Source organism: Eupeodes corollae, chromosome 1 (genome assembly GCF_945859685.1).
Source record: "Eupeodes corollae chromosome 1, idEupCoro1.1, whole genome shotgun sequence".
Lineage (NCBI taxonomy): Eukaryota > Metazoa > Arthropoda > Insecta > Diptera > Syrphidae > Eupeodes > Eupeodes corollae.
The window spans coordinates 88,746,574-88,770,654 of NC_079147.1; the positions used below are offsets into that span (position 1 = coordinate 88,746,574).

At 35.0% G+C, this 24,081-nt stretch overlaps 1 protein-coding gene across 1 annotated transcript in view; it reads right to left on the reverse strand.

Moving 5' to 3' along the window:
* Positions 1 to 24,081, reverse strand: part of LOC129952866 (homeobox protein DTH-1) — a 181,969-nt gene that overhangs the window by 70,235 nt on the left and 87,653 nt on the right. Inside the window, exons 2-3 of the mRNA XM_056065765.1 lie at positions 14,260 to 15,340; positions 1,024 to 1,292 (exon numbers count right to left, since the gene is read on the reverse strand). Of these exons, the coding sequence (XP_055921740.1) occupies positions 1,024 to 1,292; positions 14,260 to 15,322 (1,332 nt within the window). The 5' untranslated portion in view covers positions 15,323 to 15,340. The remainder of the gene's footprint in view (positions 1 to 1,023; positions 1,293 to 14,259; positions 15,341 to 24,081) is intronic.

Sequence of the window (24,081 nt, forward strand, 5' to 3'; positions counted from 1 at the left end):
TTTCATAATAACGAAGTGCACAACGTTTCCATGGAAATATATTACCAAAAGAATGGTTCGGTTCGACTGAAGCTTCGAGCACTGCGTCCAACATTCGGTCTATATAGCAGCCTAGCATTATCTAGCGTCGTGGGCTTGTGGCAGGGCCTCCAAGATTATGCGATTCACCACCACTTTACCTTTTTTAGTGGGGTTATGTGTTTTGGAATTATGTCATAAGCCCGAAACGATTGACGCTTTGTAAAAGAATATTCGATGAGTTATCGCTGACATACGGCCGAAAATTGTTCCAGCCAGCTGCGGCGGCCAATTGTCCATTATTATTTTTTTTAACATAATGCCGACCCTTGTCTTTATATTAAATTTAAATTCTTGGCCATAAAACTAAATTATGTGAGTTTTACTTCTCTCACGTCTCTAAAAAAACACCCTTTACTTGTGTTTAGTGACAACAAACTGAGACTTATGTTCTTCTAAATGTTTACTAGTTTTAATAATAACAAAAAGATCGACATTTTTATCGACAGTTATACTATACTTATTGACGAAGAAGAATCAAACCAATTTATTAATATTTTAAACAGCTTGAAATTAAGTTTTTACCATTTTTCTTATTACTAACACTTAACTAGTTAAAAATCACTTCACTAAAATGTTCACCCAAGCAGTTTTATAAACAAACATCACCTACTGAACGCACCCAAAATAGTTAATAAACGAACCTTTTCCGACATTTAGAACTGTCAAAGTGTTATGTGCTGCTTACATGATAGAAATAATAATTAAAAAATTTAAAAGAAGCAATAACTTCCTTTTCAAATCATGACATTTAAATTTCCCAAAAACACTTCTAAAAGACAACTCTTGATATGATCCGAACACATAATGCAGAACTTCAATGACACTGAAGACGATTTTTAATTTAAAACTTCGAAATAACTTAAAATCAGTTCACTCACTTTTTAAAGTTATCTATGTTATGGTTCGAGTTTTAAAATTAATAAAAACAAACATTTATCTCACCTGAGTTTCCGTGACATTTAATAATTTCGCCATATCAGTCCGTTCACTCGAACTAAGGTACTTTTTAATTTCGAATTGTTTTTCCAATTCGAAAATTTGTCTCCCCGTAAATGTTGTACGGGCTTTCTTTTTTCGACGATTATCAGTTGAACCTGAATCTGAATCATCTTCAGTTGTTTCTAATTGTTGTTTTTCTTTGATTATTTCAGCGGCAGGAATAGCTTCTATAGAGAGTTTCTTCTTTTTCACATGTGGTTTGGAAGGCAGGTCTGAAATAAAAATATAAAAACAATTATAAATATCATTGCTTGAGAATTGTTTCTATAATAAAATTATCGTATAGATGAATTGCATTATTTTAAGGCAACATTTCAAAATTGAATCGGAGAATTTCGGAAGTGGTTGTACGGAAAAGGAACTCGTGTAAGGACACCATTAGAATTAACCGGTTTTTGGAGTTTGTTTATTTTAGTTCAGTTCAGTTCAGTTCAGTTCAGTTCAGTTCAGTTCAGTTCAGTTCAGTTGAGTTTTCGTTCAGTTCCGTTTAGTTTCCTTCATTTGATCTTTCAAATGCCTTCCAATGAACTTTATTGGAAAGTTGACTGGAAAGTTAGTCAAAAAAATCCCCCTAACTATTAAGTCAAGTTCACTTATGTCCAAATGACAGTTGTTAATGTTTTTTCATTTAACTGAAAGCTGAACTTTATTACTCTATCATTTATTTATTTTCTGGACAATTCAATGTAATATTTTATATTGTAGGGTTCGTTGTCAAATTGGAAAAGAGATATTATGCGTTCACAATACAAAACACCAATCGTGATGGGCTTCAAGCTTGACTGATTGGAAGTGTTTTGGAGACAATAATGGTTTGGTAGTTTTTGTACTATAAACTAAAGGTAGAGGTTAGTGAAGTAAAGTTCTGAGTTTGAAATGTTTGAAACTTAAAAAACTAACTAGTTGCCTTGGGTCAAAATTTCCGTTCAAAGAATGCAGTTGACTTTAAATGAAGTTTCTTATGTTGTCTGACCTTCCCCATTGTTCACATTGTAAACGTAAAAAACAAGAAAAATTGACATTTGACACTTCTATTAAAAATGGCGGACGTTTCATCTTGTGGTTAGAAGATCTGTTCCAAGATGTTTCCCTAAATAAAAGATCTCTGAATTTCTTTTCATTGAAATGCAAACAACATTCCTTTTCTAGTTGATCTTGACTTTAAGTAAGCAAGATCTCAATCCACACCCATTCGCTTTGTCAACGACATTTTTATTTTCATATAAAAAGCTGTCAAATCTATCTAACCAGAAGGATGATTGATTCATCAAATAGACAATACCTCCAATATGTGTCTCCCCTAGCCGTAAAAAAAAATATAACCTTGATCAATGCAAAATATTTCCATTATTTTATATTAAATCGTGTCTTAGCTTAGTTTAAAATGCAACAATAAAGTTATGCGCAATCGCACTCTTGAAACAATTCCTAAATGGCTCAACTGGCCATAAAACTAATTTTTAATAGAAAACAAAAGCCTATTAAGCCCCGATAAGTATTATTCATTGGCAATCAGCTTCATTAACATACTGCGGTCGATTGCAATTGCAATATAATATTTTTATTAACCGAACAAAATATAATGCATTAAGACGACCGACGACGACGACGACGAGTATGGCTTGCAAGTCCGGAAAACGCCAATCGTTTAATTGACTCCAGCGCGTGCAACGATAGCTATTTAGAAAAAACAAAATTCTAAAAATAACACTTGTGATCACGTAGAGGGTACTTAAAAATACAAATAAAGTGTCTACACAGCTTTAGCTGGGTTGAGTTGGATTGGTTTGGTTTTGGTTCAAGTCGTGGAATAAAAGTTTCAAAAATTTACCAAAACCCTCACCCTCCTGCAGCCATTTAAGCGCAAGCTGCATCAAGCAAAAGAAATAAAATACATAACTTAATAATAAAAAAAGCATTCCATATGCGAAGCGCATTCGTTCCAATTTAAATTGTTGCAAGTTGGAACGTTTGGCGCGTACGACTATAGCTCAATGCTACTCGCGTCGTTGTCATCGTCATCGTCGTCATTATTGCCATCACAATCAATAAAAATAACATTGAACAAGTTCACAAATTAAATATACCAATAATCATCGTTATATTAAAAATATCAAGAGAAATGAGCCATTTAACAAAGCAGTGGCGTATCAAATGAGAACTGATAAATTTCTAGGCGTCCCTTTTCTCGTATAGCATTGCAATCATTTTTCTCTCATTTTTTAAGGACCGAAATTCAAAATCCAATTATAAGTGTAAGAGTTTAAGGGGGGCCTTAAGATCCGATTTCAGAATAAAGTTAGTGTAAGTTAAACAAAAAGTCATATAAACCAAAAAATGAGTAGGTACTTCCATAGACAGCTAGGTTTCAGAATTCGAGTTAAGTGAAACCGAAATCTAATTTTCAAATCGAGTGAATTTATTTTCAGTGTTCTGCATTTCACGTCATTTGCTAACTCCGATTTTTTTCCGAAATCACTTTTCGTCTGATATTTTTTTTCTGATATTTTTGTAACTTGGGATATTATTGAAGAGTTTTTATTTTATTATTTTATTCTATTCCCTTGGAAATTGCAGATGCCACGTATGTTATTTTAAGACTGAAAACAAAAGTTAATCCCGATCAATTATTATTATGTATTGTTTATGTAGGTTCATTTCATACTACCGTCTTAATAAAAGTGAATTCCTAATGGTACTGGAAATTGTTGAGCAATATCTTAAACAATTTTCAATTCCTTCAACGTAAGAGCTAACCACAGTTTTCAGTTTTGCGGTTTTTTGAAGAAGGAAGGTCATTTGGGAAGGATGCTGATATCGGTTTAGGACGAAGCACTGTTTAAAAAATGCTTCCAGAAGTACTACAAATTTTGGAGAATCGAATTTGTACAAGTTTGATAAAACTTTATATGTCCGATGAAAATTAAAGTAAATCAAAAATCGATTTTTTTTGACAAAACCAATATTCCTGGAGTCATAGGTTGCATTAACGGTAACCATATTCGAATGTCGCAGCCAAATCAAGATCCAACGCTTTTCTATAACAGGAAGGGGCACTTTTTAATGATTGCAATGATTGTAAGTTGTTTTATTTTTAAAACATTCTTTCATTACGTTTCTTTTGAACAGATATGCGATAACAACGACGTCTGTCGTCAAGGATCAAGTCATGATGCTCTGATAGAATAAGCAAAGCTCGAAACTATTTTTAAAGAAGATATGACAGAGGCGAGCATTCATTCTGGCTGGAGATGCTGGTTATGGATTAGAGCCTTTTCTTCTGACGACCTATAGCGATTCACAATCGGGAACCTTAACGCATTCAATCAAAAACATTCATCGGAAAACAATGCTCTAGAAAACGAACCAAATGAAAATGAAATAGAACCCAACATTATAGAAAGGGCTCTTCGACCAAGTAAGAAACCAAATTTACAGCAGAATACACTTGAATGTATTAAGTTAACATGTGTACAGATTTATAAGTTGAAAAGCGTTAATAAAATTAGTATTACATTTCCGCTTGTCGAATTCAAATCGCACCAACTTTGTCTGGTCGAATTCAAATCACTTGAAAATAGCAAATATCGAAATGTAGAACATGGAAATTCACTTCGCTCTGAGTTGGAAAAAAATAAAATCGATATCGATAAAAGTGAATTTCAGAACTCCAATTTATATTTTGAATCGATTTCAATTCCACTTCGAGTAAAAGTAAAATGTAGAACCTAGCTGAGAATTCCACTTTTCAAATAATCTGTTCTTTGGCATATTTCGTCATGAGTATACTTTTATGAATGAATATACTCATAGCACGGGCTTCGTTTTATTGCTTGCTTTTTTGACGTGATTGCGGATTACCTGATCAAAATGTATAAAATTGTCATTAGCTGTTCATATTAAGAACTTGCATTAAGTATACGCTTGAAATCTATTAGTACAGGGTTTTACGATTATTTCAAAAAGCAGTAAACGGTGCGGTTTGGATTAGGATCAGTGATCGTACGGATTTCTCATTCACGACGTCGCACTAGTGAAATCGGTTTAGTACGAATAAATGATGGGCCGAGTGTGAATTTATTTCGTTCTTAAGGGCAGAGGTTTCGCGCAACTTCTTTGGCTATGAACACTTAAAGGCTAGGGCCCAGTCGATCTTCAAGGACTCCCGAAAATATTGAAGTGGTTGAAGAGTGTTTATATTAAAATCCACGGCTTTCAATACGGAAAGGGGCAGCTTCGCTGGGACTTCCAGGAGCGATTATTCATGAAATTTTAAAAAAGCATTTAAAGTTCAATATATATAAAGAATCTGATATTGGTTTACGCAAACAATTTTGTGAGACGATGTTTTAGCGTTTTGGTATTGTGAATCCCTTTTTTTCGAGCGACGAGGCTCGTTTTCATTAAACGGGCATGTTAATAAACAAAACTGTCGTTATCGGGCTCCAAAAACCTCAACCGAAATACGATAAACCATTGCATTGCCTTATGGAATAATTGTACCATTTTTTCTTCGAGAATGCTCGTTACCAGGCGACAAATGGCAATAGTCGCAATAACCGACGCATGATAACAGATTTCTTTTTGACAAACCTGCAACCTCATCGTTTTCATCGATTACGTGGATCCTAAAGGATGGTGCGATCGCACAAACTGCTAGAGATTCGATGCAATGGTTTCGGGAAGCCTTAACCCAAAAACTTATCAGTCGCTTTGGCGACATCACGTGGCCACCAGGTTCGCCGACTTAACCCCAATGGAAATTTTTTTGAATGGGATTTTGAACAGTGATTTATTCTTAGTTTGGTTTGGAATTCCACATTATTAGACTGACGTGTGAACAACGCTGCCAAATCATGGTTTTATTGATGCACCTTAATGAAGAACACCGTTACTTGTTAAGGGTGGTTAAATTTTAAGGGCCGATGTTGAATGTGAACCACTCCTAAACGTCAAGTTTTTTTCTGCATTTTCATTTTTCAGATAAACTCAATTTTAACCAATTAAAAATTCGTGAAAATCGTGCAAAAATTTAAGCAAACCGGGTCTGCAGGAGATGTGAAAACAGCAGTGCATGCTCGTAAATGGCAAAAAATTGCTGCTGTTTGTGATAGTCGAGCGCAACAATTGCACCAGTCACTCTCATCGTTGATGAGCATTATGCATAAAGACTTGCATTTACACGCTTACAAGGTGCCATTGATTCAAAAACTAAATCCTCGTGACCATTTTAAGCGTTGGAAATGTTCTGGATGGTGGCAAAAAAATGGTTACATGGGATGATCCATTTTCGAGGAAAATCAAATTCAGTGATGAGACACATTTTCACCTCAATTTTTTCCAATGAGGTCGGTCAAACGGTCGGTTATTGTGAATGGTGTTCACTATGGTGAGATGATAACGAATTTTTACAAAAATAATTGAACAATTGATTTATTGAAAAAACGTTTTGAAGTTGATTGACCTCCAAGATTGTGCAATATAACGCCGGCCGGCCGCTTGACTATTTTCTGTAGATATCGTGAAGTCGCTAGTCTACGGCAATAAGCTCAAAAAGATTGACCACTTAAAAGACAAGATTCGCCACGTTATTGCTAAAATACGGTCACAAATTTATTAAAATAGTCGTCGAAAACTGAACCTCCAGATTATAATACGTCCAATCTAGCCAGAAGATTATGTTTCGAATAAAGTAAAATTAATGTCAATTTAAAAAAATCATGATTTTAGTACTTAAATTTTCATTTCGTAATGAATAAAATGGGACCTAGTTTCATATTAGAGAACATGCCCAGAGGGCAAAGTATTTGCTCAATTTGGTATCTTAAGTGTAAGATAGTAATAAAATGAGCAAAATTCGGTTTTTCAAATCTTTGCAATATTACATGACGATAAGTTTCTCTTATTCAAAGAATTTTATTGGAGCAAGTGCTGCGATTCAGTTTGATTAAGTTAACTTTTTAGTTTCAAATTGTTTTTAGAAATATTGATATTGGAAATAATTGAAAATAGAAAACTATTCCATGATAATCCATATTGTAATTCCTCGGCAATAGCTAAAAACATAATCTTTAAAACCCTTTTCAATATTCTAGAAATTGTAGAAAATTGGCATGAGTGGCTTTTCTAAGATGCAAACTGCTACAGATATTCTTTCTAAGAACTATCGGTCAGGTAAAATGAGAATCAGAAATTCTTAAATAAACCTTTGTTCAAGGGCTCTGAAAGTCAAAACAATTAAAGGGAAAGTAAGCTTTGTTAGAAAACATTGATATTATCAGTTAAACTTTTAGTTTTCTACAATTTTAAAGAACAACTCTAATTTAGTGATTTTGGTCATTGCTCATCAAAGCCACTCTTCCTAGTTTTCAGCTAAAATCTAAATACTGTCAGAAATCCAGCTAGCACTCACTTATTCTACACTTTCCCGGACATAAGTCGTTCGTTTACATATTTATTATCCTGTATCCAAATGGGTTAATTAGTGTCTTCTCTTCGGCCAACTTCCCCAGACATTCAAGACTTTTACCTCAACACTTCTTGACACTTTAGCGCAACAATCTGTTGAGAACTAGACATTTCAGGAACAGTTTTAAGCCGAATCCGAATGGCTAACTTGAGAAAGCACTTTTTATGACAAAATTACTATTGAGGGATTTGTCAATTCTTTGCAAGAGGCCTTACCCGCGAAAAAAGCTTTAGATGGCACAGGCAATGATTGAACCCAAGACCTCTAGCATGACAGTACAACGCACTAAACATCACGCCACGGGTACTACCAAAATCATTTATTTAAGCATTTAATCACAAGAGCACCCATTTGAAAATATTCCACTGACCCCATAATTTCCTATTTCTTGCTACGCTACTGCCCACATTCTGTATGTCCGTCTCCGTACGTCCACGTCCGTTTGGACAGATCTAAATGATGAAGAGTATACGACTACTCCACAGCTTTGTTGTAAAATATGTGCACCGATATCATGAGTCACACACAAATGGCATCAAGAATAATCAACAACAACGGCAACAACAAAACAAACCAAGTGCGGCCGCCGGGTTAAACGATGATGCATTGCCACTTAAATTGACAGTTGAAGTCTATTTTGATGTTTTTCTTTTGACGTTTATTGGTGTAAACATGAATGTAGGGCTTGCATTAGCTTTGATGGGTTGGGTTTGGATTGGGACTTGCGATGCAACTTATTGTGGAACTTGAGTAAGTGAACAAAAACGAGCAAAGCAAGTTGCGTTGTGTAAATTGAGTCATTGTTCAAAATGAAAGTCGATTTTTGCAGTCACATTCGTGGAAAATTGCTTGACGATCTCATTAAGAACGCAACAATAAATAAATGTAGATTGGCAAGATTGAGTTCATCAGTAACACAAATATAATATAATATCAATGTTTTCATTTAGGAGCATTCATGATAATTCAAATAAAAATATACACACTCGTACATTAAGTATAAAAATGACAAATCGAAATGATATGCTAATTGATGGATGAAAAATGAGAAATGTTTTTCAATCTATTCTGGGACATGCCATTTAATGGGTGCGTTTATGTGTTTGAGTGAAGAAATAAGTTTATTATTTTTGTTTGAAAATGTAAACCAGATGAATGACACATTATGAAAGAGAGACGGAAGTGGAAGTTGACGGGTTTAACCAGAATGTTTTCTTTTTTAAGTGGCACATTTTTAAAGATCTTATTGTAGGAGAGGTTAATTTCTAAGAAATTGCCTTGGAATATAAAAATAAGGTTGAATCAAAGTGTAAGCACTTCAACATTAATTAGCAATCAAATTAATTGAAACGAAAATGGAGAGTATTAATTTAATATTCAATTCTTAGTAAAAGGCAGGTTTTAGAAATGTAAGAGATAAGTTTTTTAAAGATTTTAATTAGGGGAGTAACTTAAACGATTTTTCATTTCAATATTATAAGAAATCGAACATTTCATAGAAGAATTTAATAGATGTTTATTTTATTTTTAAGAGGTATGTCTCTAAAAATTCTAAAGGCAAATGGCCACCACTGCTACGGATGCAGCCACATATCCTGTTCTTGAAATTTGAAATGAAAAATTTGTATATTTATAGCTGTATGTCTTCGATAACTTCCCGAATTCAGATTTTTTGGAGCTTAAAAGAAAATATTTAAGCCCAACTATAATAGACTTAACCCAAAGTAAGCTAATGTCAAAACCGAACGAAAAGTTATCGTCAAAAAAAGTAACCACAATGAATTCAAGTAACTTAAGCAAATTTGACATTTGCTTAAGCTCAAGCCACTTAAATGGCTCTTGCGTAATTGCGCAAAATTTAACGAAACTGAGCAGAACGTCTATTATGATTAGTGACATATAAGGCTGCGTATTGGTTCGTTCCCTTAAACTGGCTTAAGCTCGGTTAAGTCTATTATAGTTAAGGCTTTAAGGAACATTGCGTGCTATGATCAGAGTTATGTGCTCTCATAAGGAAGGCTTACGAAGGCTTCGATACTTATTTGTGGGGTCAAAACTCAACGCGATCTGTGTGACTGAAGCCTGGCTAGTTGAGTGTTTGATTTATATTTTGTGTAACTTAAATGAGTAAAAAGGTTTTAGATTCGATAGGAAATATCGAATGGGTGGCGACGTTGCGATTTTTGCTAAAAAAAGAATTTAAGTTAAATTGCAATTCACCATCCGATAGTGCCATCGAACATGCCTTCATTGACAATTGCGGTGAAGGAGAAAAGCTTTTACTGTGGTGTGTGAATAGGTCAAACCAAAATATTGATTTCTTTCTCTTCGTATCTCTAATGGAAGAGCTTAGTTGAAGTCCCTGTACAATTTTTTTTTTTTTTGTGGAAATATTAGTTCAAATTCAATACATGATCAGTCACTACTAAACGATATTGGCACATTGAACTTGAACGCCGTAAATACAGCATATTCAAAACATTTTGCCCGTAATACATCTATGGGTACTTTGCTTTATATTTTTCGGGTCAGCAATCTGAGCAAAGTCAAATTTTATGATCAAGAGTTTGCTCCTGCTTTTCCATGAAACGATCTGATTCACTTCAGGAAATTCAGACGTATTAATTATGATTTATTAGAAGAAGACCTTCGTAGTTTTAACTAGAATTCTAACTACTACCTGCCAACGTCTAATCGAAAATTGGTTTCCTTAAATAAAGTTATATAAACGCTTTTCTTTTTCAGGCACGTCCTACCTAAAATTAATATTAAAACGTGACTTGGCGCATATAAATACTGGAAACGCTTCAATTTACCTGAACTTTTAGATGCGTATCGTTTTGACCGTAAACAAGTTGTATCTGCAATTTACTTCATAAAGCGGAATATGTATTTCAACAAATTAAGTCCATGGCTTACGGGACGAAGAGTATGGAACAATCTTTGTAATTTAGGAGTCGCCAAAAGTAAGAATAATTGTGTAAATGAAACTTAGGCAAATGAAGTCAACAACAAATTTATTTCAATTATATGGAGCCATGTACCATCAAATCAGTGTACCAAGATCAGTGGATAGTATGGAAGTAGGTAGTGTAAAAAATATTATCTGACTTCATATATGCTGTCCGCCTAGATGAAATGGATCCCAGATTCCTTAAGCTCATATTAACTCTTGTACTACCGTACTTTACTCATGTTTTCAACACCATATTTACAGCACTATATTTTTGAATAATAACCACTTTAATGGAATTTAGCTAAAATAATACCTATTCTCAAGAACTCTTAGAAAACTAATTATAAACCTATTGCTTTAATAAGGCATTTAATTAAAGTGTTTGAAAGACCTTAACATAAACAGATTACTCTATTCCTGGATTCTTTAAACCTACTCACAACTTAACAATCGGGTTTTCGTAAAGTTCAGTAAGGGGACAAAAAACATCCGACATGCCTTGGATATTGAAAATATAAGCCTTATTCTATTAGATTCCTCTCAAGCATTCGGTTTGGTTGATTATTCGGTTGTAAGTGAACAACTTTTTCAAACATTTAATTTTCCTAACACGGCAGTTAAACGTTTTCATGCATATTCCTACTTCATGTGGTGTACCACAGGGTTCAATTCTCGGTCCGCTTTTATTTTGTTTATATAATGATTTTTGACTTAATTTGTTAAATATTGTTCTAAACAAATGTGTGCCGACGACGTTTAGTTATCGCTTGAGCATTTAGTATTAATGAAGATATCGACAGAATTTCAACCCCAAAAATCAATATTTTCTACCTGTGGTGTTGCAAGTTGATACTATCTCACAAGTCGAAACTGCTTAAATTTTTAGAGTAGTTTTTAAACGTAAATTAACTTCGAACTGGAGTTCTGATACAACCACATTATGCATCTCTTATAGGCTTTTCACACCAAGTCCAAAACCCGGTTTTACGCGAAATCATCGGTTTTGGCCGAAAACCTACATCGAAAACTCAAGTTTTCCCATACATTTTTGGCAAACCACAAGTTTTCGTAAACCACAAGTCTTATATAAAACCTCTCGAAAACTAGTAGCAATTCAAAGTTAAACGAAACAAACAAACCTTTCGAAACATTCAGCGCTAAAATTAATGTCAACAAAACAGCTGATAGCTGCTGTCAAAGCAAATATTTCATTTTGAAATAAATTTGGTAGTGGTAAGTAATACAATTTTCTTACAAAATAAGATCTTTCATGATCCTCCAGAGTATCAAACGCTCTTTGTAAACATGGAACCGGAATTCATTATAGCTACTGGCGTGACGAACCAAAGGACGAGGAAGACTTGCTAATAGTTCGTAATGACGTTTCCAAGGGATTCGTCTTCGAACTCGCCGCCACAAATATGTTCGACGCTTTTGCTTACTACCTGGAGAAAAATTTTGCGGTTATTCTGTTTATTCACATGGGTTTTGGAGATATGAGAAAGGCGATAAGTTCATTTGTGTTAGAGATTAAGTATATGAAAGACAATTTTTGGTGCAGGCTAAGTCGCAGCAGGGTAGGAAAATTTGCGCCAAAACATTCCACAAAGTGGGAATCGTTGTTCCAGTGGGCTATCGCCCCTTGATGGACAGCGAGGCCAATATCAATAAGATCCTCAGTGCTTTGGACAAGCCAGGCGAGCACGCAAAGGTAGAAACCAAAGAGATAGTCATGGCGAAACTTCATCCCATCATAACAGCTTCAGTGATCGCTCTGGATGAGTGATATTTTTGTCCGAATATGGGACTAGGATTTGACCTTTTCTGTTCCGCCCATAAGGACCTGCACAAAATCGTTCAGAATCTTCTCAATCCCGCCTATAAATTGCTCAGACGGCCACAATATGTGGCGATTCTGCAGGCGCATTTGGCCAACAGAAGCTCAGTATTTTGGATTGAATTTGAATTGAAGAAGAAAATGTTTTGTTTGTTGTTGATTCTATGATATATTTTCTAAACAATTAGCTTTTCCTAAGTGAATTGTTCTGACTGGTTGAAGTGAACAAAGAAGATAGCAGCAGCTAAGCGAGCTTGTAGTTCTCGTTGGTTCATGTCGGGAGCCCATTCCACCCGACTGCAGACCTTCAGTTGAAACTCTTCTTCGAAACGAACTAGTGTTGCGGCCTGTCGGCGCTGATATGCTGCTCTATCACAGCACAGAAAAGGATTATCGACTTAGGATAGGATGTCGACGGCAAAGACAAATCCTTAGGAGAATGTGGTTAGAATTCATTTTGTTTTTACAAATAATTTGAGAAGAAGAAATAGTCATAACTTTTTACTCATCGATACAAAATTTGACAGCCGGTGTTAAACAAATTTAAATGTCAAATAAAAACGTGTAAGTGTTCTTTGTGAACGATTTTTGGGTTTTCGAAAACTTTTTGCCGAAAACTCGGTTTTGGGTTTGGTGTGAAAAGGCTATTACACCCGAGCGTCAGTTCTTTGCATTTTTTACATGTTTATGAAACCCCTTACCTCGTCACTGGTTCTCCAAAACATTTAAAATTTGTATTCTTATTTAGCCTTTCAATATCATCAAAAAAATGTAAGCTTTCAAACCTTGAAAATTTCAAAGTTGTATCTACATATGTATTTCATAAGACAATATGTCTTAATGTATGTATATAAGCATTACTGTGGTTGTGAAAAAGTGGAACACCAAGAAATATCGAAATCGGGAAACTTTAATTCCAAGACTCTTAACTACAAATTGTGTTTGCAAAATGTTCATATTTTGTATAATGAATTTTAAAATGTCTTTGTTGAAGCGGGTATCGGTCCATTTTCAATAATGGCGTAGTTTTGCTTGCCAAATGTCAACAGATGGCAGCTTCAAAAGTGACAGCTAGCTGAATAGCGAGCCTTTTAAAGATGGAAAATATGTGCATTAAATTCAGAGCATCCGCATTTCATGATGATGAGACTTACTGAACAACATTCGCAAATCGTGCACATTTATTACCAACACAATGATTCGGTTCAGGATTGGAGGTGTGCCCATCCACGTTTGAGAATAATTCGTGGAGGGATCTTGGTTTGAGGGCTTATAAAATCTAACTCGTACAATAATTAAACCCAAACTACTATCCAATTTTCAACGAAAAATTTTGTTCAGCGATGAAGCTGAATCAGCAGATGAAGACCGATCCATTATCGTGATTGTCAAACATTCAATTGATATTTTAATATTTCAAATGACAGCTGAGTTTGACATGTGTCAAATGACAGCGATACCAACTTGAAAGCACGAACTTACTGCCAAATCAATAAATATTGGCTAAAAACCCAAATATTTAGCTAAATAACACTTTTGGTGCATCATTCAAATTTCAAACTTAGGAGGTGATATGTGATGCATCGATAACTGAAAGTTGTTCTGTTAAATTTGTAGCGGTTTCGGGTTGGCTATTGGACAATACTCAAGGTCTGAGAAGGGATTTTCATCAAACAAAAACTGAACCATCTTTCGGTAAGCTTTTTGTTTTTTTCTGAGGCGTTCTTAATCTACATCAACTGTGTACTTTGGACGAGCCCAAAGTTCAAATAAGTAATTTAAGTCTAAGTCGGTCTAAAAAAAGGCTGAAATCATTTGAAATATAGAATACTTTCGTTAAATATTTTTGTCAGAATCTATGAACTTGTCAAAACTTTTGATAATTGATAAATTAGCAAATTTAAAGACTCAACTTACCTTTTTTATGAATTTTCGCAACAGATTTCGCCGTAACACTGGTACTATCGTTCGAGTCACTTTGCTTAGGAACGCACAAGTTAAGCGGCTGATCATTAGCAATGCTTCCACTATCATCTTCACTTGTCTCACTTAGAGAAGTACTTCGTGTATGACTGCTGCATCTTTCATCGAACCGGCTTATTTGTTGAGAGTATTGTTGTTGAAAAGTTTTCAATATAGTTCGAGGTGATTTCATTCGACTTGCATCTACTTCCGATGGAGTTTCCGACTTTAAGCTAAAAGCCGTCGAAATGAACGGCGACGTTCTGGTATCCAAATCACTCGACGCAAGCTTTGTTGCCTTTCGCCAACCCATAATATCAGCAATGGCATATGGTGTTGGTCGATTGGGGGGTTTGGCATAGACATGTGGATGCCATGTCGAGTTCATCGATAATGTCGTCAGATCACTGGGTTCTGGAGATGACTTTATCGTGGTACTCGACGGTCTGGAGGGTTGAAAACTTATGGGTTTTGGCTTTGCCGGTAACATGTCCTCGACACTCAACTGCCCGTTGCGTTTTAGGCTCCGGTATTTTTCTCTTTTCCTATCTCCTGCCGTGGGGATGTGGGCATCAAAGGCATTCGACTCGGAGGATGATATCGATCGAGAACTGTTACGCATTTGAAAGGTTAGTGGGGCAGTTTGTGGACGTTCGGCGTTTAGCAGAGTTGCCAAAGTGTCTTTATTTGTCGGTGGTAGCGACATTGATTGTGCTCCGAAATTCGTGAGAGCAGAATTTATATATTTCGCTGGTGGTATTGTCAGAGGGCTTTTATAAACAAACGGATGAACCATTGATTCAGAATCGGTATTATCGACTTCAGTACTTCCTCCTCCATTAATAATGCCACTAGCGCCACTGATACTGCTTCCACCACTGCAGCCTGTTCTGCCGTTTGTAAGTCTTTCGGTGGAAAATATTTTGTTTTCCTTGAAGAGAGCTTCTGAATCGAAAATTGGTGCATGTGCTCCACTCACCACATCGGCAACGCTGTCCTTATCCACTTCGGGCATCATCTAAATTATTGACATTGACTGAAAGTAAATAAAAAAAAAGAAGTTTAAAAAAGTGTAAAGACTTAATTTTTGGTATTTTAATTTCGAGAAAAGCTTAATAAATAATCAACAAATTTTGGGAAACGAAGTTACTTTGGGGCTTCTAAAAGAATTAAGGTAAGGACTTCTAACACAAATTGTACAATTTTAGTATTTTACTTGTACAGGGTGTTCAGATAAGAACGATAAGAACCACAAGGTTCGACAGATTGTTAAATTCTTTTAACTTATTGATCATCATCAGTTCAACAAGTCATTTATATTAAGAGAGAAAGATATGGACTAAGGGTGCAGCCTTGTCGTATTTTTTATCCATTCAAAATTGCTGATTTTGTGTCTTTGTATATGTTTTGAATTAGTTTCCTAAACTTTTGAGTCATACCAAGTCCATATAGCTTGTAAATAAGAGCATCGCGAATCACGGTATCAAAAGTTGCTCTAAAGTCTACAAAAAGAAAGTACATTTTTGTATTTCTTGCTAGTAATCACTCAGTAATACTTTCTTAGCAAAAATACATGATGAAAGATGGAATATGCAGATCTAAATGCAGCTTGGAAGTCACTTTGTTCAAAGCTATCCAAACTTTAAGTCGATTCTGGAGTGCAGCTTTGAAAATTTTATATGTGGCATCGACCTCTATAGTTCGATGGGTCATTAATACTACCTTTGCTTTATATGGGAAGAAAAAGCGCTTGGACTGATCTGGAACTATTCCATCTATAAAAACTTGGTTCATCAATGCAGTCAGCTTTTGGATAAGGTGTTTTGACGCGTAATTATGAAATTAAATTGGTATTCGGTCAGCACATGCTGCTTTGCCATTTTTGAGTCCAGCTATAAGTCTTCTTCTTCTGAAAGGGGTGACTCCAGGAGAAGGTTCATAGAAGCCAAGTGAGCATAGCGAAACTTCGAAGGATTCCTTGGGGTAGGGTTCAAGAATTGTTGAAAATGGTTTCGCAAAATTTTATTTAAAATCTGAGTTAGAATCCAAAAATGGAGAAGAGCTTATCGCCAGTCTTAACTTTCTTCTTTCTTCAGATTCACAGTATAATTTCTAACTTTCTGTACTTATTGCCTTAAAAATTCGATTCACTTCCAAGTATAAGTTCTTGACCGTATTTCTAGTGGTTTTTCGAAAAATGTTAAGCCATGTACATATAAGACATAATGCCTTCCTTTTGTGGAGCTTGCTTTGAACCAGCATTCTTTATAAGCTGTAGCTTGGCTTTTCTTTCTGTAAATTAGTGTCTTCGAACATATAAAAATCGATTGATTCTAGATAAAGCAGCACCTCAAACTAACCAGAACTTTTTTAAACTTGAACTGTGTTAACAAAATCTTGTGAGGGTTCTGCTCTCAAGTCTTGTCCTTAAATAATGTTAGATGAAGCCTGTAAAGGCCAAGGGTAACAAAAATTTGGCTGATCCTTAGAGAGAAGTTATTGAATGATTGCCCTTTATTAGATGACACTTTTTGGTGTAGAGATTCTTTTATGTATATGTCTTAAATCATTCCTAAAAAGTCCCCTTCAACTTAGAGTGGAGCAAGACATTTTGGGGTAAGAGGTTCGAATAAAGTTCAGTTTTTTTTCCAAATTACTCGAAAATAATAGTAGAGAAATATTAGAACTCTTTATTTTTGCAATTAATAGATTAAAGCAGAGTCTTTTGAAAACATTGGGGCTATCAATGTATAACCTGATTATACAGGTTTATTCATTTTGCCATTTCAAAAAATTAGGACTGGAATTTGACATCTGTCAAACTAAGTTGGAAAACCTATTATAATTCTTTCAGTTGAAAGTTTGACATTTACGAAAATGGAACGCTTAGCTATCGCACAATGCATACAAATTATTAAAACCTACTTCAAAAATGGTGATTCTGCCACAGCCACATATCGAGCTTTAATAGGAGATTTTGGTTTACATTATCGTCAAACTACACAAGCAATTGGCAAAATTGTGAAGAAATTTAAAGAGACTGGATTGGTCACTGTCAGGCCTGTACGTCATCGTTTTGCTCGTACCACTGAAAATATCGATGCTGTGTTTTTTCAACTCACACAATAACTGAAGCCAGCTGACCATTCACAACGTCGCAGATAGGTCTTGAACAACATGCAATGGACGGCGATTTTTCGAACAAAGTTTTCTCCAGCGACTTACATTTAGAGTTTTTGGGGCTCTGAAAATCCTCAAGTAATTGAAGAAAGACCATTACATTCACAAAAAGTCACTGTTTGTTGCGCTCTTCCGGTCCGGAGGTATGATTGGACTTTACTTCTTCGATAACGTCGATGGAACGACTGTCAGCGTCTATTCGGAGTCACATTATAAACCGTTTTATTCCTGGTAAAATGAAAACGCTCTGGAGAATATGTGGTTTCAACAACACGGTGCCACAAGCGAGCCAATATGCCTTCATTGCAAGAGACATTTCCTGGTCGCATAATTTCTCTTCGTTTCGTTTTCATGAATCCCTCCTTTATTGGATTAGTAATTACCTTTCGAAGTCTGAAAACCAAAAATTAAATGCTGATGTGCCCCAGGGCTCTGTTCTATTTCCAACACTCTTTCTAATTTTTATTAATGATCTCCTGTCTGCAACTTCTAATCCAATACATTGTTTCGCTGACGATAGTACTCTTAGCTTTTCATATACGTTTTCAGATTCACATCCCTCTTCTTGCAACTGCTACGACAAAATATTGTAAGCACATTAAATTCCGACCTAAACAGGCGAGATACACCCCTCTTGCCATTATCCATAGATGGCACTTGCATTGAGGAAACTGAACATCTCGATATTCTCGGTATGTGTATCACCAACCACCTGTCGTGGAACGATCACAAACGTGATGTCGCCAAAAATGCCGTAAGATGTTTGGGTTTTCTAAGGCGATGCAAGAAGTTTTTCTCCCTCTCATATCTGGCTGTTATCTACAAAACTTATATACTTCCAAAGCTTGAGTATAACTCCCATAACTGGGCTATTGCTCCTGCAACTAAATTAAACCTCTTGGACAGTATTGAACGTAGAGAATTTAGATTGATTGGTGATAATACCATCGTAGGATCATTTACGTCGCTCGAACATCGTCGTAAAGTTTCCTGTCTCACCCCCTTTTAACGTCATTTTAACGGTTTATGCTCTCTTGAAATAGCCAGCTGCATTCATTCCCTTAAACAGTTCAACGGTATTACTCGCGCTTCTAGGATTGCTCATCAGTATACCCTCGAACCCAACTTCGTTCGTAACGTCAAGTACAGAGATTCGTTCTTTAGCCGTACTACGCGAATGTGGAATTCCTTACCACACTCTGTCTTTCCCAGCCATTGCAATATTCAGGAATTCAAAACCAATGTGCACCGACACCTCCCGATGCTTGCAAAATTTCGCGTGGTGTTTATTTAAATGATGATGTAGCATTTCACACATAATGCCAACTTTCAAACTTTATAATAAAAAAGAAATATCATGATGTAAAACATTTTATTTGTGTTTTATTAATTTCCCACAGGAAGTTATTGCAATTGGTCCGATTTGTCAAATTGAAAATTTTAACATTTCTCAACGTTTCAAGGTCCCTAGATATGTATTAAGAGTGACGTCCGTACGTTGGCGACGTTTTTTTGTCGTCCATAGGTCAAGAATTAGTAAAGATATCGACTCCAAATAAATTTAATTATATAGATAATAATGCAGAAAGATTCAGAAAGGACTCTCGAAAATTGCGTGGGTGGTTTTTTTTTACCAAAGCAATTTTAAAAAAAGGTGACAATTTTGGTTGACCCTAAATACCTCACGAATCAATAACGCTAGCGACTTGAAGTAAGTTGTATCTTATGAACTGTTACGGGATACCATTCCACTTAACTGTTTTTTTTTACAAATAAAAAAAAACTAAAAAGAAATATTTTTCACTTTTAAAATTTTACGAACAAAAAAAGATTTTATCTCTAAAATATTTTGTACAACGAAAAATAACGTTTTTAACATCTGGTGATTTTGAGAAAAATCGAATTGACAGTTTTTTAACAAAAAACTAAAAACCTTTAAGAAGCAGTACAAAAAGCTCTTAAAAATTGTATTTCAACTCAAATATTTTTTCAAAAATTTGAGATATAGGCTTCCAATTAATTTTGTTTATAGAAAACTTAACTTTCGATTCAATTTTGAGAAAAATTAAACCGACACTTTTTTATAAAAAAATAAAAATCTAAAAAATGGGGATGCGACCCACACTGATAACTTCCCATCCCGTCTGTCGATTTGTTTTGCTTAAAAGTTTGTCTATATGTACTAGTATCAATTTTACCAAATTTTATTTTTTATGAAAAAACGGATTGTTGGATTTTTATATCAAAATCATTGAATATCGAAAACAATATTTTCTGTAAAATAAAATAAATTTGAAGCCAATATTTCAAATTTTTGAAAAGATATTTGAGTCGAAAATCAATTTTACCAACTTTTGTTAAATTTTTTTAGGTTTTTAATTTTTTGTACAAAAACCATCAATTCGATTTTTTTCAAAATTTTAATGAATGTTAACAACAATATTTTTTGAAAGATAAAAGTAAATTAAAGCCAATATCTCAACGTTTTGAAAAGATATTTGAGTCGAAAATAAATTTTTACCAACTTTTATTATTTTTTTTTTAGGTTTTTATTTTTTGTAAAAAAACTATCTATTAGATTTTTTTGAAAATTTTACCGAATGTTAAAAGCAATATTTCTTATAAGTTAAAATAAGTTTGAAGCCAATATTTCAAAGTTTTGAAAAGATATTTGAGTCGAAAATCAATTTTTACCAACTTTTGTTAATTTTTTTTCGGTTTTTAATTTTTTGTAAAAAAACTGTCAATTCGATTTTATTCAAAATTTTACTGAGTGTTGACAACAATGGTTTTTGAAAGATAAAAGTAAATTAAAGCCAATATTTCAAAGTTTTGAACAAATATTTGAGTCGAAAATCCATTTTTACCAACTTTTGTTATTTTTTTAGGTTTTTATTTTTTGTAAAAAAAGATCAATTCGTTTTTTTCAAAATTTTATCGAATGTTGAAAACAATATTTTTTATAAGATAAAATAAGTTTGAAACCTAAATTTCAAGTTTTTGAAAAGATATTTGAGTCGATATTCAATTTTTACCAACTTTGAGTAATGTTTTTTTTTAGATTTTTATTTTTTATAATAAAAACTGTCAATTCCATTTTTCTCAGATTTCAAAAACATTGTTCTCCGTTGCTTAAAATTATTTTGGAGATGAAATTATATTTTAGTCGGTAAATTTTGGAGGAGACATATTTTTTTTTTCAGTTTTTTTGATTTATAAAAACAACCGTTAGATAGATTTTTATCAAAAAATATACTTCTTTGAGATCACGTTACAGTTTATTATATACAATTTAATTCAAGTCTTTAGCGTGTTGGTTCGTAAGATATTTAGGGTAAAAAAACCACCCACGCAATTTTCTTGAGAGCCCTTTCTGCATCTTTCAAACAAAATTTATTTGGAGTCGATATCTCTTCTGGTTCTTGACCTATGGAAGACGAAAAAAACGAACGTTCGTACACACGCACGCACAGACATTTTTCTAAAAATCTTTAATTTCTACTCTAGGGACCTTGAAACGTCGAGAAATGTCAAAATTTTCAATTTGAAAAATCGGACCCATTACAATAACTTCCTATGGGAAGTTAAAAATTAAAAACATTTGTTGGAACCATTCAAATTCTGAAAAATTAATTTTTAGTTTTCTGTAGATACGTTTTCGGAATTCCTTTTCTTACCTATAACTCCTGTAAAATTACATCCACAATACATTTCGAAAAAGTAAAAAAATGCCTACACAACATATACCTACTCTCATTAAGGAAATGAATAAGAACATTTAACAAATCATTTATAACATAATACATAAACTCCAACAGAATACTAAATTTGAAAGATCAATTACTCATACACAAATAATACAATATACTTAAATTGAATACTAAAATATTTCACAACGTTATAAATATAAAGTCATCAAATCAAATAATAAAATCATCATCATTGAAGATACTTAAAAACCATTTAACAGAAATTCATACATTTATATTTATAGAAGCTCTTCTTCGTCTTTTTTATGACATAAATAATCTACCCTTACTTTTCACAAAAGAACACACACACACACACATACTCGTATATAACATCACTTTCTGTGAATTAAAAGCAAATCAGAGAATTTGTCACCCTAAAGGCATCATACAATAACTATTTCGTGCTTAATCTAAACCCCATTGTTTGATGTTTTCAAATTACAGCCTCCGGATCCGTATCCTGACAAAAAGCATAAGAATCCAACACAACACAAGAAAAGAATAAAATGAAACATTAACTATAGACGAATAAAATACACACACACACACAACATACACGAGGACAACACACAAACATGCAAACAAAAATACCTCCTGGGCCACAAATCACTTCAATTCCAAGTGATTAACTAACACACATGTGTCACCCTTAAATGCAAAATACACAATAAAACAACTTACTGAGATTGAGCACGTCTGGCAATGCTGCCGCTTCATCGATTTTGCCCATCGCTACAATAATATTAATAACATTACATTTCAGAGCAACTCACTCTCACTCTCACCCTCGTCCTTAAATTCATCTCTGCAGCTATCACTAGCCGCCGCCACCGCACCGCGCCGCACCGCTTTTCCGTGAGCAGGAGAAACAAGAGCTGCACCAGAAGTAGCAGCACAACAGTAACTGAACTTATATACTCTGGCAACCACCCCACCCCCACATGGACTCCTTCCCTTTTAAACGTTCCACCATTCTGGGAGAGACTCCATCAAGCTCCGCCAACTGACAACAATTTAACTCAATTTTCTATACAACTTGGCAGTCGTTTCGATCCAACTAACAACACGACACGAGCGACGCCATCACCGCTGCCGCCGCACCACCAACGAGGATGATGATGGGGCAACATGACACCCTCATCAAACCCTCTTGATTTTCACATTGCCTGAAGGCATACTCGTACACATAACCAGGAATTTGGGTGGTCCTGCTCCTCATCATCATCATCATCATCATCGTCGTTCTCGTCCTCGTCATTCACGTTAAAATCCTGTGTTGCTTTCCTTGAATACGGCGGCGCGCGGCGGGTGGTGGCGGCGAACAAAACGTGCACGCTAAAGACTAAACTGACATTTGTAGCACACAAGCGACCCCCAATAAATGGAATATCTAGGTATTCACGGAATCGTGCTTCATAAGCACAAACAGCAGTAGCAGTTAGCAGAAGCAGCATCGTAATATAGTATCCTAACCACCCCCATTCCATTGTATGCCAACAGTTCTACGAGTAGTTCCAGAGAAACCAAAGCCCACACCACTTGATCATCCAACAACCTTTATATCATCATTATTATCATCCCTTATGGGTTATGGGTTGGCTGGCTTTGGATTTGGATCTGGGTCTGGATCTGGATCGGGATTGGGGTACTATAGCTTGATGGTTTGGCTTATAGCAGCAGGAGAGTTGTCGTCATTTAAACATTGTTGCTTTGGCAATAAGTTGTGTCTCGTGTCGTATATTATTGAAGGAACAAAAAAAAAAAAAATCTCAAGGAGAGCCGAATGGTGGGGTTGTGTTGTGCTGGGTGAGAAGAGAAGGAAGGATTTGGAAAATCACTTACTTTTATGGGGCAGTGATGTTATATTACGTAAGAAAGGAGCTGTTGTAACATTAATTGGTCCTTATTTATTTTAAATAGGAGGAGTGTTACACCGAACCCGTTTATTAAGTTCTGCCTTAATCGAGACAAGAACATCTCATGTTTTTAGAAGTTCACGTCACGACCAGTTTTCAAGTTCAAAAACTTTATTCGATCTTGATCGACAACTGCAGCCAAACTAGCAGCCAAAGAATGGCGTTACCAAATCTAACAATATTGTTAAATTCGTACCTTGTGCCCATTCATAAGTCGGGTCCAAAAAAATATTGAAATTTATAGAGGTAATTAGACACTATCTTCAATTACAAAGTTATTTGAAAGCTTAGTGAAAAAGAAGCTAGATTTTCTTACGCCTAAATATTTCGCTGCAGAACAGCACAGTTTTATTAGTGGTAGATCTACGGCGACTAATTTAACTTATTTTACATCATTTCAGGAAGGCATTTTATTCAGTGAACCTCCTAAGACTAAAAAAAGCTTGAAATATTTGGATGCTTCGTTGGTTATCATATCCCACTGGAAGAACTCAACAAGTTCAGATAAATAACGTATTCTCTATCTACGTATGCTGAATGTCAGGTGTTCCCCAAGGAAGCCATCTTGGTCCACTTCTTTTTATTATTTTTACTGATGATATTATTACAGTGATGTTCAAATGGTAGACATGTGCACTCAAGAGGACACAAGCGTCCACAGGTTTTTCTCAAAACCCACCTCCGTCTATCAACTCCTACTCTCACCTCCCCGCGGTGAAAATCGGGTGCCTAGTACCTCAACTGGAGTTTGGGTTCCAACCCCAGTGAAAAGTTGTTGGGGGCAGCAAACGAGAGAGGGGGGAGAGATGTTTCCACTTAGGAACCTCTCCTTATACAGAATTGTCGAGATAGAATCAACGGCGGCATCTACAGTTCCATTAAGGTTCAACTACTTAATGAACACCTAATAGGGCTTCTACGAATTATTC